General features: G+C 37.3%; 1 protein-coding gene across 3 annotated transcripts in view; it reads left to right on the forward strand.

Annotated features, from left to right (window-relative positions):
* Positions 1 to 17,091, forward strand: part of A1CF (APOBEC1 complementation factor) — an 87,205-nt gene that overhangs the window by 61,496 nt on the left and 8,618 nt on the right. Inside the window, exons 7-12 of one of the 3 annotated variants that reach the window (XM_065922839.1) lie at positions 4,616 to 4,713; positions 9,315 to 9,588; positions 11,550 to 11,755; positions 14,643 to 14,779; positions 15,480 to 15,631; positions 15,950 to 16,599. In XM_065922839.1, the coding sequence (XP_065778911.1) occupies positions 4,616 to 4,713; positions 9,315 to 9,588; positions 11,550 to 11,755; positions 14,643 to 14,779; positions 15,480 to 15,631; positions 15,950 to 15,978 (896 nt within the window). In that variant the 3' untranslated portion in view covers positions 15,979 to 16,599. Of the gene's footprint in view, positions 1 to 4,615; positions 4,714 to 9,314; positions 9,589 to 11,549; positions 11,756 to 14,642; positions 14,780 to 15,479; positions 15,632 to 15,949; positions 16,600 to 17,091 lie in introns of those variants that run through there. The other 2 variants (XM_065922837.1, XM_065922838.1) reach the window with 2 other exon arrangements.

The following is a 17,091-nucleotide window of genomic DNA, read 5'->3' on the forward strand; positions in this document are numbered from 1 at the left end:
ATAGTTCTTAACCTAATTTGCTTTGAAAGTCTCCAAAAGAGGAGATGTAGAATGACTCACTTCCCAATTTGAGGGCCATGGATCCCATTTTTTTAGCAGACCATCTTGTGGGATTAGCATGCCTTAGAGCATGTTAGTCTAAGTTTATCACTGGTGACATCTTTCCATAAATGAGAATTTCCTAGGTTGTTGATAAGCATGGGCCATGATACCATCACCTTAAAACTGCCTGAGAATAATCACCTCACATAGTTATGTTGCCTGTTTGTAATTCTGACTGCTTTGTCAAGTGTAATAGCATAAATGGATGGTTTATTCTAAAGGTAACTAGTAAGGATCTCTTTTCTCTCTTTTTAAAGATTCACCAGATTGTCATTTTCCACACTTCAGGAACTCTGCCTTCCTTGCTAATTGAGTATAATGGTGTGTTCAACAACTCTGTGATGTAGGGTACCTTACTACTTCCATTATTTTAAAGAAACCAGGACCCAGAGCAGAGAAGTTGCTTGTCCAGGGTCATACAACCAGAAAGTGGCAGGTTCTGGACTTAAATCCAGGTCTGGTTAAGAGCTGTCCTTAACAAGTCAAAGACCCCCTTGACCTACACATATTCCATTCACCCACTCATTCACTCACCTGTCATTGTTTCAATAGCTGCTAGGTGCCAGGCACGGTGGGAGGAACTAACAGGTAGGATGTGTGTGTGTGGAAGGAGTTAAACAGCAATGGTAACCTAACTCCTAGGGTTAGGTTGTTTAGGAGAAGTGACATGTAATTGCAGATCTGGAAGCTGATGCAATTGTGAGCATAGAAACTGATATGTGCGTATATAAACATTGTTCCACCATGACTTAGCATTGCCTTTCTTCCTTCCCATAGTGAATAATATTTATTTTGTGTAATTAAAACATTATTCTTAGGGATGGAGGGAGGCAGAAAGGCTGGAATGAGAAACTACTAAAAGGCTGCTTCCTTTTATAGTCACTGGCTATCAGCTTTCTAGTCCGCATGTTGAAGAGAGACAAGTGTCTAGGCCCTTTTAATTATAGTGAAAATAATAAATGCCAGGTCTGTTTCTCTTTGAGGCTGGTGGCACAACTCTTAGGACTCCATAATGATATGTGGTTGCTGCTTCTTGGCACTCTGCAAAAAAAAGAAAAAATGAATTGCAGAGGGTTGTCGACTCGCAGACATCTGCTGTATTGGGGGGAAAAAAAGCTAACCAGTTTCTTTTCCAGTGGAAATGATAAGTTTATACTTACCTAGAAAAATTAGAGAAACAAAAAAATAACTTTTTAAAAATTCTATTGAAAGTTGGATCCCTCAAAGGACCCTGAATATTCTTGCAAATAATTATTGATATATTATTTTAACCCTTATTAAACTGAAAATATTATATTGCTATTCAGAGAAACAATGGTAATTAAAACAAAAACTAGAGCCAGAAAATGTATGTTCTTCCCCAGTGTAGCCTAAAAGTATCTGCTGAAATTCCAATTATAATCATTTTACAAAATCTGATTTTTCTTAAAACAGTTTACCTTCAGAATCACCTGAAGGGCTTGTTAAAGATTACTGGCCCACCCACCTGAATTTCATATTCAGTAGCATCACTGACTCAGTGGATATGAACCTAAGCAAACTCCAGGAGACAGTGAAGGTCAGGGAAGCCTGGCATGCTGCAGTCCATGGGGTTGCAAAGAGTAGGACATGACTGAACGACTGAACAACAGTAGGTCTGGGATGGGTCCCAAGCGTTGGCATTTCCATTAAGTTCTGGGGAAGCTGATACCGCTGGTCTGAGGACCATACTTTGGGAAACATGACCTTCTGATAGTCTCCCCTTGGGACTGCAGATGTGTTTGTCTTCAGGTAATTCAACGGCTGCTGACAAGTTGATAATTAACAGAGTCATTGTTTTCCAATTCCCTGTATTAGAGTCTTATAGATGACCACTGATATTTTATTGCCTCACCCTCTGCAAAATGATGATCGATCAATAAACAAGAAGAAACATATTAAAATAAGCCATATGGTAAACACCATTGTAAAGAAAACCAGCTTTTATAATTTAAAAAACTCTCACTTTCTAATCTGTCTGCTTAATGAGGTTACATTTTCACATACCATGATTTCTGAAAGCATGTGTGGCTAAACGTTATTGTTCAAAAAACGCAAGCTGATTTCAATATCTGCAAATAGAATTTGAGTATGCCAAAATCTATTATCATCTGAAATGCCACCTAACTAATGTGAATGATAACAGAATATGAATTGAATAAAATATTTGCTCATTCCAGGAATATTTATTGAATAGCCCCTGTGCACAAATTACTATGCAGGAACTAGATAAGGACAATACCAAGATGCCTCTGGGGGCTAACAGATTAGCGGAACCAGCTGGAGGATGGCACTGCCCACTGAAGGGGGCAAAGAACGGGAAGGTAGAGGTCCTCACTGGCCCATCTTTTACCTGTTAATACCCAAGAGAAGCACAAGGTTAAGTCACAATAATTACTCCAACCTGATACTGAAGGAATAAAGAGACCGTGTTTGCAATGCTGTTAATTACATGTCTGCATGGTTCATGGTCTCAAATACCTTCATTTTCTCAACTTAGCCATATAACTTTGTTCTGTACAACCACTGTCATAAGAAGTAAAGAATCAAATACTGAGGGGGGAAAAAAGCATCACAATGCTTTAAAATTATCTTTATATTAGCACCCTATCCTTATTCCAAAGGAAGACAGTTTATAGCCATTGAAACATGTAGCAGGATAGAAACTCAAATTGTCTTCATGACCTTGAATCTAAGAGGGTAAATAACTGAACTTTGACAGTGAGAGGGAAAAAGGAGAAGACATATCCTTTTCTGATCCTCCCTGGCCTAGGGTCCCATCCTCGGTTGTCCCTGGAAACTAAGGATGGAAGAAAACTTGAGTGCTCAAAATATACCCAAGTGACTAACTGAAAAAGGATAATTTGCATGGTAAACTAACAAATTAATATTAAACAAGTTTCTATCTTTAGGCAAAAGTTCTATTTTTAAAATTGAGTAAGCAAGGACATTTTAATAATAAAAAGTAAAATCTAAAGTTCAACCATCTTGGTAGAACTTTATTTTTACACATGTCCATCAACATGTACAGCAATCCCTCTACATAATAATAGGTTAGGTTGATTTGTTATTTTTTATTACACAAAGGTATATATCAATATTGCAAATATTTGTAAAAACACCAAAGAATGCACATTAAAATATGAAAGTCCCCTTTATTCTCGCCAACTTTTTTCCCCATTCCCGTTGTTGCTGTTGTTGTCACTAAGTTGTGTCTGACTCTGCAATCCCATGGACTGCAGCATTCCAGGCCTTTCTGTCCCTCACTATCTCCTGGAGTTTGTCCAAGTTCACGTCCATTGAGTCGGTGATGCTTTCCAACCATTTCATTCTCTGCCGCCCTCTTCTCCTTTTGCCTTCAATCTTTGCCAGCATCAGGATCTTCTTCTGAACTAACCCCTATTAACAATTCAATCTTGATCATTTCAGTTCTCTTTCTGTGTGTATATTTATATTTATGTGCTCTATATATATGGGTTGGGATTTTATAAATATAAATGCTATAATATTATACTTACTATATTGTAACTTTTTAGATTTAACAACAGGTTCTGAAGGTTTCCATGTAAGTATACATGAGCCTATTTGTTCTCTTTAAAGACTTCTTAGTATTATGTAATACAAATGTACCAGATTTAATCACGCTCATGAAAATGGACATTGAGTTGTTTTATTTTGCTATTTCAACTGACTAGTGTTATTAATATTCTTAAGCATGATCCTTTTGCACATGTGTGAATACTTCTATTAAAGAGATTCCTCTAGTAGGATTAGTGGATATGTACATTGTTTCCAACCTTTGATATTTTAAACCAGTATGGTAAGAAACTATCTTGGTTCTCAGATGTACTTTCAGAATTTTTGTTTGTTTGTTTTGATCAAATGAGATAAGCAGATGAGAGATCCGAGTTCTAGTTCTTAGCTATGTGAGTTCATAAATTTCACTGACTTTGTCAGAGATTTAGATTCAGAATCTTTAAGTTGAAAACAAATAAAGGTAAAATGAATTAAAAATTAAATTATTGTTAAGTCTCTTCTAACTCTAAAATTTTATTGTACAAATCAAAGGAGTCAAGAAGTCTTTGAGGAAAGAGCCATAAAATTGAAAAAGGTAATTACCTAAATATATAAGATGACCAATAATTGAGTTCAACTCAACAAATATTTTACCATGTATAAATTACTATCCTTTATATAACATACTGAAAAACATACCCTTCTATCCTCAAAGATAATAATCTAGGAAGTGGAAAAACAAATCCATAAATAAATCTATAAATAATGAGGCAGAACATGAGTGTTATTAAAGAATTACAAACAAAATCTTCTGTTGAATGTGCAGAATTTTAAACCTGAACACAGGAAATATTCTCAATGAGCTCTTTAAATACTGAATCTCCAAAAAAAAAAGATTCTTGCAAGCTAAATGTTTAAGTCCATCATGTTCAGAGCTAACTCAGGTTTGCTGATGGAGCTACTTTCACTCTGTTTCCAGGTGCTGTGGAAAGGGTGAAGAAAATCCGAGACTATGCTTTTGTGCATTTCACTAACCGAGAAGATGCAGTGGAGGCTATGAAAGCTTTAAATGGGAAGGTAATGTAGGACAAAGAAAACCTATGTAGATTTCACCAAAGTTTGTTGTGGAGGTTTTACCCAGGAGAACAGTCCTGCAAGTCCATCTCACTCAGGCTTCTTCCATCTCTGACATTGCTGCCTTAGTCCATCTAAGACGAACAAAAGGGTGATGGGAAATTCAATGGAGATGTCCAATTCTATCTTTAATTTTGGCTGATTTGGACAAGTCACTGGCCCTCAATTTTTTTAGAAATACAGAGTTGGAATGGAGTATCCAAAGGTGATTTTCCCAATTTCAGTTTTCTCTCATTATTTCAAAGAAATTATAACCTTTGTAGTCCAGTATTTTGCAGATTGATGATCTGACAAGATGTCAAAGTTATTATTCTGCACTTAGAGTTTGATATTACAAGTATGGAAAGCTTGGAATCTCTTCACCTTGCCAAGAGTAAGCTCTGGGGAAAACAACTAGTAATATTATATTCTAACTTATGATTTATATATAGAAACCAGTATAATATTTACTTATTAATCCCATAATATTGACAGTCTTCTGTAAACCATTTATCATGCTAAATATTGTTTGGAATACTTAAAGGATCAAACCAAAGATGCTTATCAAAGGACTAAAAGTCAACTGAGGATTAAAACAAGTACTCAAATACCTTTACAAAGTCCAGTCGGATAAATTTTGTTTAAAAAAAAAATGTATAAGAAGTGGTGACAATGTTCAAAGAGGAGTGGGTTATTAAGAATCAGAAAATCTTCATAGATGTGAAAGATAATATTTAAGAGAAGCCATGATACTTGGGAAGAATTCCAAAAGGAAAAAAAAAAAGGCAAAGGAGAGGTAACCTCAGACAGAGGCATAGAATTTGTAAAGAGCAAAGTATAATTGGAGAACAGTAAAGATGGATTGCCTTGCTCTGAATCAAATGAGCACAGAGCTGTTTCACCGCCAGGCCTCGCACTGGTCAATCCTAATAGGAGACAGTTGGCAAAAGGACTAAGGATAAAGGTATGAGCCTGGGGCAGGAGAATTAAAAGACACAGGGCAGGAGCCTGGGGCAGTCCTGGAGCCAAGGAGACAAAGGACTAGAGAACAGGAAACCTAAAGGAGAGAGGATTGTCAAGAGCAGATCTTGTTGAGAAAAGTAATGAACTTTGGCCAATGGAAATATTCAGGCCAAGGTCACTTCATAGGGAGGGAGCCAAGGGAAGAAATAGCTCACACTTGCTGCTCTCTCTCCTCCAACCTCTGGCCAGCCCTCCCCACTGACTAAGTTCAATCATAATCCAGAAGGCCCAGGAGCCCTGAAGGGGAGCCGTGCAGAACTCCCAGTGGGAGCTTGGAGGATGGCAGCCAATGGGGAGCAGATCCACAGGGCAAATAGAGGGTCTCCCAGCACAAGGCTTTCAGACATAGGGGGGCCTGGGCTTGTGAGCTATTTCTGCTCTACAGAAGTGTGTGAATTCTGTTGTGGGGGAGGGTGGTGTGGGGGCTGCATAGTGGGGGAGACTACCGACTCCAACACACATAAAGAAAACTGGAAAGCAAAATATTAATGCATATTTAAATACATGCCTAGGAAGCAAAATATTATTTCTTCTTCATTGATAATTACATTCAGTGTCATAATATTTCTTTGAAAATATTTGATAGATTAGTTTCTCAATTTGAAAACATTTCTGAGGATACGTGATGCTTGCAAAGAAGGGACCATCGTCAATTAAATGCTAACTAATTGCATTGGAATCATCATGTGGAAAAGTATTCAAACTGTTTCTAACTTTTGCAGCTGGCATATTTATGGTGGTTTAGTCACTAAGTTGTGTCTGACTCTTGCTAGCCCATAGACTGTAGCCCGCCAGGCTCCTCTGTCCCTAGGGCTTTCCAGGCAAGAATACTGAAGTGGGTTGACATATCCTTCTCTAGGGGATCTTCCTGACCCAGGGATCGAACCTGGGTCTCCTGCACTTCAGACAGACTCTTTACTGACTGAGCTATCAGGGAAACCCATGGCTAGATATTTTTACAACAATGTATACATGTATTATATAGTTAAATACATATTCAATGTTATTATTAAATATTATAATACTTAACTGTAATGTGATATGGGAAAATCAAAAGTAAGTTTGCCTAGAACTATGAAAGTTTTTAAGTATCCATAAGGATATTTAAATTTAATCTATTAGACAAGGTGAAGCTTTGACGTTCTTTGTGCAGTGAAGTAATGATCCCATTAATAATTTAGGGAAATCAACCTGTAAAGAATTGAAGTTTCATAGAATAGGGAGAGAGATGTAATTGGAACTAGTTAAATAACTATAAGTCACTCAAATGGGAAGAAATAAGGGCTTGAATGAGGGTGAGAATGGAATGTAGGAGAAAACTCTACACAGAACTATGCAGGGTGAATTCAAAGGATCCAGGAACTGATTGGATAGAGCAGTGGGAAAGAAGGATAAGTCATTTTAGGTTTTCAATATAGAGGACCAGGATAATGATGTTAGGGAAGTCAGGCAGGGAAAACTATTTGGACAGAAAAGTGATGAACTGAGCTTTGCACGTGATTATTCACTTATTCTACAAATATCTGTAAATGTCTACAATGAGAAGAAATCTTGCTGGGCTTGGGGCTATACAGGTTAATATGATATTGTCCTAGACTTTGAAACACCTAAACAAAATAAGTAAAATACAATACTGGGTTTAGAAAACTGTAAAGGAGCAGAGGCATGCAGAACAAAGTCTATTACAGTAAGAAATCTGACTTTTCAGTTAAGAATCATTCTGCTAAAAACATCTCTTGATATAGAAGTGCCTGTAAGTACAGATCTATTTAGGTATCTTATCTTTCTTAAGACAGGAACAAAGACAAGGGATTACATCCAAGGTATTTCTTTAATGCTCCGTCTGTTTCTTCTAATTACATCAACATCAATATAATATGGTAGAATATGAGCTGAATTCTCTCTCTCTGTGTGTTCCACCTAAGATATTTGATACTGATTCCTGCTACTAAAAAGTAGGGCAGATACATGTAACTAGAAACAAGAGGCTGATCCCAAATGATCAGGATGATCATAAAGCATGAACTTTGTCCAGCAGACATCAGTGGATCCAGGAACCACTGAATCACCCATGAAATCATCAGCCTCTGTGAAAGGGAATATTTGCAGGAACACTTAATATTTCTTTTCTTTATTAAAAAAATAATATTCTTATTTGAAAGAAGTTACAAATACCTCCTCAAAACACCTTGTCTCTTTGATAGTAAATATATCAATGTATCAAGTAATTGTTGAGAGTCATCTTTTGTCTCTTACGTATGCAAACAACACACAAAAAAACAAGTCACACTTGTAGATCAACACATGGCCATTATTTTCAACATCCAGATCTGTTTGCAAAATGTAAAAAACATGTATCAGAAAAGAACCACTTCAAAAATGTTTGAAGACAAGTTTTAAGTAGCACCTGACTTGAGAAACATTAGTACTGACCTGCTATTCCTGTTTGTTTAGCAGATCAAAAGTTTGCTTCTTAAGTAAGTATCTATAGAGGACAAATGCAGTACCCTCAATGATTTCACTTCTTTAAGTAGGATCCTACTTTTAAGCCTCTCTTCATTTCCAGTAAAAACTCAGCTATTATGTAGCTCCAAAGAGTAAGACACTTAGCTGGCTGGCAACTGGAAAGGCCTGACTAGGCTGCCCATAACAAAGTGTGAACAATTGATAAGATCTTTTATTGATCTCCTTTCATCTTCATTCAGTGCTAGGTACTGGAGATTTTATTCCACCCATAATTAACCTAAAATTTCTTAGAATTATATAATTGTATATGTATTTTAAAATACATCACATAAAAATATTACATAATTCTGTCTCAGTGACTGTATTCAGTTAATAGATTTGTAACTAATATGTCAATAGACAGTGGCCAATTATTGGCCTGTTGATAGATTATACGCAATTTACCAACAAACCATTCAGGGAGAACTCACCTGGCACACAAAACAAGAACCTATAAAAAGATGGTGCATATGTTGACTGGAAAAACTACACAACCTAAAAGTTGAGAACTATGTTTCATTTTGAGGATATTCTGAGGACTTGAAGCCTGGGAGACAGCCTCTCAATAGTTACAAAGGACTGCTCTGAAGAGGTAAGAGAGAACCCAGATATATAGGAGTTTTGCAATAAAGACCAGATAGTTAAAATAACAAAAGATAACTGGTAAAGAAAACCTGATATCTCAAGTTAAGGAATTTAGCACTTTTCAGTATATGGGAAGATGCAAGAGTCTGGGCTCATTGAAATCATTCCTTTGATATGCACCTGAGCTATCTAGAGCCAGTGTCCTGTTCTTTCCCATCCTGAGTTCCTTCGAGGTCACCACTGGGGGCAGCTGTACTGTGATGGCTTGATGGCTGCAACATCCTTTGTTTACTGACATGCCAGGCAACACTTCCCATTCAAACAGATAAGTGAAATAGTAAAGATAGCAGCAAATAGACTAACCCTTAAAAGAAGGCATGTTACTAGGACTCAGCCACACCTGGTTGTCTTCACATCTTCTCACGTTGCTTTTTCCTTACTGTCTACAACAGGTGCTGGACGGGTCCCCCATTGAAGTGACCCTAGCCAAACCAGTGGACAAGGACAGTTACGTTAGGTACACCCGAGGAACAGGAGGAAGAGGCACCATGCTTCAGGGAGAGTATACCTATTCTCTGGGCCATGTTTATGACCCCACCACCACCTACCTTGGAGCACCTGTCTTCTATGCCCCCCAGGCCTATACAGCGATTCCCAGCCTTCATTTCCCAACCACCAAAGGACATCTTGGCAACAGGGCCATTATCCGGGCCCCTTCTGTTAGAGGTAACATTAATCAGCTCTTGTCTTAGATGAAGCTCTGCAGTTTCAAATTATTTGTATTGCAATAGACTTGTGTCTAAGTTATGTCTAACTGGATGAGTCTCCTGGGAGAAAAGACCTGGAAAATTGCTTATTGAAAATCAAATATTACATTAATATTTTTCCTTTCATAGGAATCTTTTTTCACATTACAACTGGTTATTGAAAAACTTGGTCAGAATACAGTGTAAATGAATTTAAGGTATGCATTTGCTCTCTGCACAGGCCCATAAAATATGCACACACTAAAACTCAGATCCACAATTACTAGTTTCTTCCTTATCATTGTACTACCATATTACAAACATATGTGATTCATTACAAAACTTTCAAATGGGAGCAGTACGGTTCAGTGGAAACCAACTACCTCAAATGTCAAGACACATGTGTATTGGATGGTGACTCAGTGCCATCATGTCCATATATAAATCACAAATTATCATAAATATATTCTAACAGATACATGAGATGCTCTCATCTGACCTCCCCTGACAAATATGTATAATGCCTTCCAAAAAGCCACATTACTAGGTAAATCAACTTGTTTCTCCAGGATATGGGGAACTAAATAGTAAAAGTCCAAATAGAAAAAAAAATAAACAACTCTCAATCTCATTGCCAAACAAATCTTTCCTACTGAATCCTATGAGAATTCCAAATATTCAAGCAGTTCTCTGAGCTCAGTTATTTCAAAAAATGTCAAAGATAAGGAAAGCATTTTTTCAAGAAACTGTCTTGATTTTCCCTAATGGGATCCTTCAGAATGGTTCTGCTAGGAATCAATGCCAACACAATCTCAGTTCTGTCTTCCAAATATGACAACAGTCTGGGCAATTCAACAACAAACTGTGTACTTAAATCTATTCTTGGGTTTGACTAGAAGCAAGGGACATGTCCAGATTATTGTGGAAACAATTATCTTACTGTGTTTTACTATTTTGCAGGAGAACTGAATTGGCCATCCTAGGAGTTCTAGTCTGCAACTGCCTTGAAAGTTCCATATTCATAATACAATCAGTTCACCCAAAGTCGTAATATAAAGGAAACCTTTAGGAACCTTTTCCTGAAGGAAATCCATTCAGGACAATCTATTTATATGTTTAATGACAAATAATGGCATTAAACCTTTGTTCATTTATCATCTAAAATCACGTCATTAAACAATCCCTACCTTAAGTATAAGTTGTCAACCAGTTGTAATGTAGGAAAAAAACAAACTCTACTCCAAGGGGAAAAATACCTGTCTTATAACAAGAAGGAAATCAATGAATGATATTCATGGATGAAGGGTAATCAACTTTTTATCTCTTTACAACACTAATAGGAAATCAAAGTAGAAATGTGGCAAAACAAAAAATCAAAAGTAATCTATTAATGAAACTCAACGGACATTTAAGCCTCACGTTGATAGAATATAAGAAAATGGTATATTTTAAAACACATTTTCTAAACACTGGTTTTCCAACAGGTCATCAGGAATGGAACATTAGGGAAACTAGAATTCATTTCTAATTCACTGGTCAAAGACAAAAAGGCAAGACTTATTTTAATACATGTGGTCATATTACACTGTGAAATGTGAAATATATATATCTCTCAACATTAGTCTAAAAAAATGTCAACACAAAATTAACTGAAGAGAGAAATTGCAAAATTTTTCTCTATATCCAAGTTTTAAAGTGGCATGTGTACGTATCCATAGCTTTGATAGTATTGCTTTCTTCTACATACAGTTTAAAAAAAAAAAAAAGATGCCTATGGTAAATGCCATATTATGTTGAGTTTCATTACATTAGAATCCTGGAGTTTTCTATCCATCTTCAGGGCAATAATCAATGTGACTTGGGCTAACTTTTCCATTACAGTAAGATTCAGGGTGATTTTCTGGTGGTTTGATTCAGTTTAATGCCTTCTTACATTCCTAGAAATTTACATGAATGTACCTGTAGGGGCTGCGGGAGTGAGAGGACTGGGCGGCCGTGGCTATTTGGCTTACACAGGCCTGGGCCGGGGATACCAGGTCAAAGGAGACAAGAGAGAAGACAAACTCTATGACCTTTTACCTGGGATGGAGCTCACCCCAATGAATCCCGTCACTTTAAAGCCCCAAGGAATTAAACTTGCTCCCCAGGTATGTAATGTTATTCCAGAGGTAGCTTGAATAGTTTGCATAAGTTGGGTCAAAGACCACCATTCACCATTCATCAATGGATTTGATTTGATCCTTACTTGGGCTGTTGTCTTGTTTTGTTTTCTTTTGTTTTATTACATAGATAAAGTGACCAATCAATATAACATATTGTGAGACAACAGTGGGCACTGAATACCATTGGTCCACTTCAGACTCTTCCTTTTTTGTTTGTTTTTAATTATAAACTTTGACATCTTAAATAATCATCCACTGAAATGCAAAAATCCTGAGTACTACTAAGAATTATCAACCAGTACCTTAAATGAAAACAAAATAAAGCAAGGTCAGTTAGCAAATGAAGAGCACTCACAACAGGGAATGAATAGATTCATTAGAACATCTTTTCTTGGAAGCACTGTTGAAGTGAAAGCACTGTGTAATCTATGGTGTATCATTACTCATATGAGCTGTGATATGCCATCAGTCATATCAAATCAAGTCTTCTACAGTGATTATATTTGGGCAGTGGCTTTATGGTAAATGTTTTTGCCTTCAAGTCACAGTTCTAAGTTTCCATATTCCTGCATGAGGGTATGATTTTTATTACTGGAAAATTTAAAGCTATAAAAGTTGTTCCAGTATGGAAACTGCATCACAGGGTTAAAAATAAAAAACAGATCAATGTTAACCCTCAAACTGTTCCCTCTGGATGTGCATTTCGTGTTGGACTCTTCAAAGATACTTTGGCTGAATAATCAATATCCAGTTGACAGTTTGCACATCCTAAAGGAAACTTCCTGACTCCCCCCCCAAAGGTATAAGCCCCAAATTTATGGAAGTAGCCTTATGATTACAATCAAGTAGAAAACTTGATTTTCTAAAAGCTCATCTTGAGTGGGTTTTTTTTTTTGGTTGATTATTTTTGGTAGGATTAATAGTTTTCTAATACATAAAAAGGAGCTCATCTATAGTTTCTACAACCCTCCCCAGGTAATTTTTTTTAAAAGGATGCCTATTAGAGTAGTAAACAGTAATGTGTCTGTTTAAAACCATTTGTGGGGCCAGTATTATGCACCAAGTATTATGCTAGGAGCTAAAGATGGAAAAGCAAATATAACATAATCCTTGCCATCAAAGATCATATGGCAATCCAGTGAGAGGATCCTGACACATAAATAACTACAATAAAATCTAGTTAAGTACGATGATGGAGCTTTGTTCAGAAAAGACAAAAGCTAGTCATCCAATATATCTTGGGTTAAAACCTAAAATAAGCAACTAATTAAAGTACTGGGATATCCAGAAACATTTTAAGGGGAAAAAATCATCATTGTCATGTGCATGCTGCATGCTAAGTCACTTCAGTCGTGTCCGACTTTTTGTGATACCATGGATGGAAGCCCTCTTGGCTCCTCTGTCCATGGGATTCTCCAGGCAAGAATACTGGAGTGTGCTGCCATGCCCTCCTTCAGGGGGTCTTCCTGACCTAGAAACTGAACCCACGTCTCATATGTCTTCTGCTTAGCAGGCGGGTTCTTTACCACTAGCGCTACTTGGGAAGCCCCATCATTGTCATAAATTCTACGTAATAGTTCTAAGAGATACTATAGAATGTGTAATCATCTCTGCTTTTATATTAACCCAGGTGAGAAATTGAGCATGCTTTTTAGTACCATCAGTAACCATCTCTATGAACTAATGAAAGTTTTTAAAATTAACCTCTCTGAATTTCTGCAACTGTGGCTTAGAAATTAAGGGTCGTGCCACCACCAACCAGCCTAGATGGAGCCTTGACAAATTCTTGGAGGGGTTATGAAGTTCCAACAAGAAGAGTAGAGGTACTAGGGCTGCCCCGAAGAGTCAGAAGTTAGAGTTAAAATCCTTTACATGTGTCTGCACAATGGGCATAAACAAGCAGGCAAAATATCTACCAGCTCAAGTAACTGACTATTGCCCCAGAACCTTAGAGAACACTTTGTAGATGAAAAAAGATGTTACAAAACTAAGAGTACTAAAAAGCAAAAGTTAGTAGAGGAAACAGAAACAACCTAAAAGTTTAATAAACAGGAAAATGTGCCATTGCTACTGGACGAGGGTTTGCACAAATGAGATAAGAAGATCCATGGACTCAGCCTAGGGAACAGTTCTACCCCAGGAGTTATTTTTTCAGATTTATGCCTTCTGTTGCACAGTTTACTGAATCTGCTGCCCAGTGGGAGCATCAGGGCTTGTGGGCCAACAAAAATGGTTTCAGGATGAATAAAATATGTGCCGTTAGGAAAGATTTGGTTTGGAGTAATGACAGAAGGCAGCTTCTAAAAATCAGATCATTGTAAAAATAGCCAGAAGTGGTGTTTTGCCAAACAAAAACATGGCAGCTATCAACACCCATCTATTCACGTCCATCAAGAAATACCCATCAAACTTTTTAACTCTATTTTTGTGAAAATGTAAAGTTAAAACCTGATGACAAATGCCATGAAATAGAAATAAATCCTTAGGTTATTTTCTCTAACCCATTATAAACAGAAGGATTCACAGTAATAATGAGTAAATCCAGCCACACGGTGCTGGAATATCAATTAAAAAAAAAGAATATATCAAACAAATCATAAAGTATTGGTTAAAAAGAGCTAAAGGACTAAACTAAAAGCATATTAGAATAAATGATGTGAAAATGATTTTTATGAATTAATAGACATAACATTTTAAATGGAGTTCAAATCGAGTTCATCTTAAATTTTATGAGTCATTAAACCATGTGGCATTTTTTATCTTCTTATATTTGCTTAAACTGTGAAGATTCCATTTAAAACCCTGAAAGTTAGAGAAATAATGCAAATGTGACATTTGAAAGAAAAGTCACTTTTTTCCCCCACTCTTGTAGATATTGGAAGAAATTTGTCAGAAAAATAACTGGGGACAACCTGTGTATCAGCTTCACTCTGCCATTGGACAAGATCAAAGACAACTCTTCTTATACAAAATAACCATTCCTGCCCTGGCCAGCCAGAATCCTGCCATGTGCGTAACTTCTCGCTCATCATTTAGATTTTAGAATAAGAGTGTCTTGTAAATGTAGTATATATTTATCACTATCTAAAGAAGATAAATATTCAAGCTTACTACTGACTCATTTTATTCAAAGCATACGTTGAGATGTGTATTTGGGATATATGTGCCAGCTATGAGACTAGCATCTCAAAGCCCCTAAATTTCAGAGACAATTTAGACTGGGTACTCCCATCAGCCAATGAAAAACTGTGGATATTAAGTGTAATAGAAATGAAAACTATAGCCCATGTTTTTATCTGTGTAGTACTTGGGTTGAACTATACGAAATTACCATTTTATACCTAATAACACCATACTCTGCCATTTAAATCTTGGATGAAAAACATAACCTCTCTGTTAGTGGTTATTACCTTCAGAATTTTACCTTGAGCCTGCATTTCTACACGTTTTAGGAACCATCATGTTTCACATATATATTAGAAAAGGTTTATAATGAGTTGCAAGTACCTTCCAGGAGTGTCATCTCACCCATGTTCTAAATAAGTTCACAAATATTCCGACATGCATAGATACTTAAAGGTTTAAAAGCAAAAAGAAAGATAAGTACCCACACAAAATTCCATTATCCAATTATCATAGAAAGCATACAGCGCCTTAGGTTTTCATCTGTCTCAGCAGCACACATTTATTAATAACATGTGCTTTCCAGCCATCCTTTCACACCTCCGAAGCTAAGTGCCTACGTGGATGAAGCAAAGACATACGCGGCTGAGTACACCCTGCAGGCTCTGGGCATCCCCACTGATGGAGCCGACGCCCAGACTGCAGCTGCAGCCGCTGCTTCTGCTACTGCGTTTCCAGGTTTGGAAAAAATAGCGCCAGAAATGACGCCCTACAGAGAGTGTTTGGGAGACCCCCTTGGGTACATGGACTGACAGAGTTGTCTGTGGACTACACCTAGTCTAAATCTGATTAGTGAGCCTTTAACGTCTAGGCGAGAGAACAGAGCTGGGCGGCGGGGTGCGGGCACCTAGTCTTAGCTCAGCTATAAGCACCTGTGTGATGGAGAATGAAGCAGTCTCTCTACCTCTGGTTTTGTTTTGGTTTTTACTTTTAGTAAGAGAGTTTAGAACTGTCTATGAATAGCTGATATTTATTTGAAGTCTAACTATGTGCCAGGCACTCACCTATCTCAGCAATGCTCATGACACCACAAGAGACAGACTCTACCATCATGCCCATTGTACAGATGGAGAAACCAAGTACTGGAAAGATTGAGCCATTGGCCAAGGTCAATCAGCTTTGAAGCAATCTTTGGACTCCCTCCCCAGTTCTGATCTTCAGTTCTACTCAATCCTACTTTTATTACTTTGCTTTCTGAAAGAAACATGTACAGCAGATTTTTTTTAAATTATTTGAAGTAAATTCTGTATGTGAAAGAGAAGGAGAGAGAAGAGAGAGAGAGACCCTTTCAATAATGGGATAATCAGGGTCATTTTATCTGTTGCATAATTTAGGTCTGGGGCGTATGTTGATCACTTAAAGTAAAGCCTATCTGTAGATCAACATGCCTTCAGGGTCACATTTAGAAGACTTTCCCCCATTTATTATGTACCCACAACAAATGCTAGTAATTAAAATGAATCCTCTAGAGATTAAAGAGGACCAGACAAGAAATGTCTTTTGGAGATTTTCCTTCAGCAGTTAGTCTGAGCAACTCCACTCTTAATAATAAAAGTTTGTATGTTACAAAGAACTCTGTCATTCTGACTTGTCACTGTTGGCATACTTACAACAAGCCCAAATCAGACTAGACCTAGAAATAGGACATGCCCGTCAATTGATTAATTTATATACTGATTGCATGTGGGTATGAGAACTGCTATATTCCTCACATCCATAACACCTGAGCCTGCTCTCATTTCCTTTTATTTCTCAAAACTTGCCAATATGTCTTCCATTCTGGCAAGTGAGGCTAAAACTAATCACGCTTCACACACAAGTATGATCTCAATTCCAGCTTTGTTCTGTAGAATGTGGAGAAGATGTGTGATGCAGGCCTTCATGGTTACCAAGGCAACAGCAGCCACTCCCAAGGGCCAGGAACCTCGTGGGTTGTGCTGGGGCCATAAGCTTTGTGCTCGCTTTCCATACAACAGGGTGTTGACTCATCCATCTTCTGGGAACTTGTGCCAGGCTTCTCAGTTCTTGCAGCAAGTTAAACCCCTGTCTTACAGAGAGCTCTACCCCAAAGACATCTAATTCACGTACTGTGAAAATAAATGAGCCACTGCCAGAAGAAGTTTAAAAGTTTGCTTTCA

This window comes from Muntiacus reevesi, chromosome 2, assembly GCF_963930625.1.
Source record: "Muntiacus reevesi chromosome 2, mMunRee1.1, whole genome shotgun sequence".
Classification (NCBI taxonomy): Eukaryota; Metazoa; Chordata; class Mammalia; order Artiodactyla; family Cervidae; genus Muntiacus; species Muntiacus reevesi.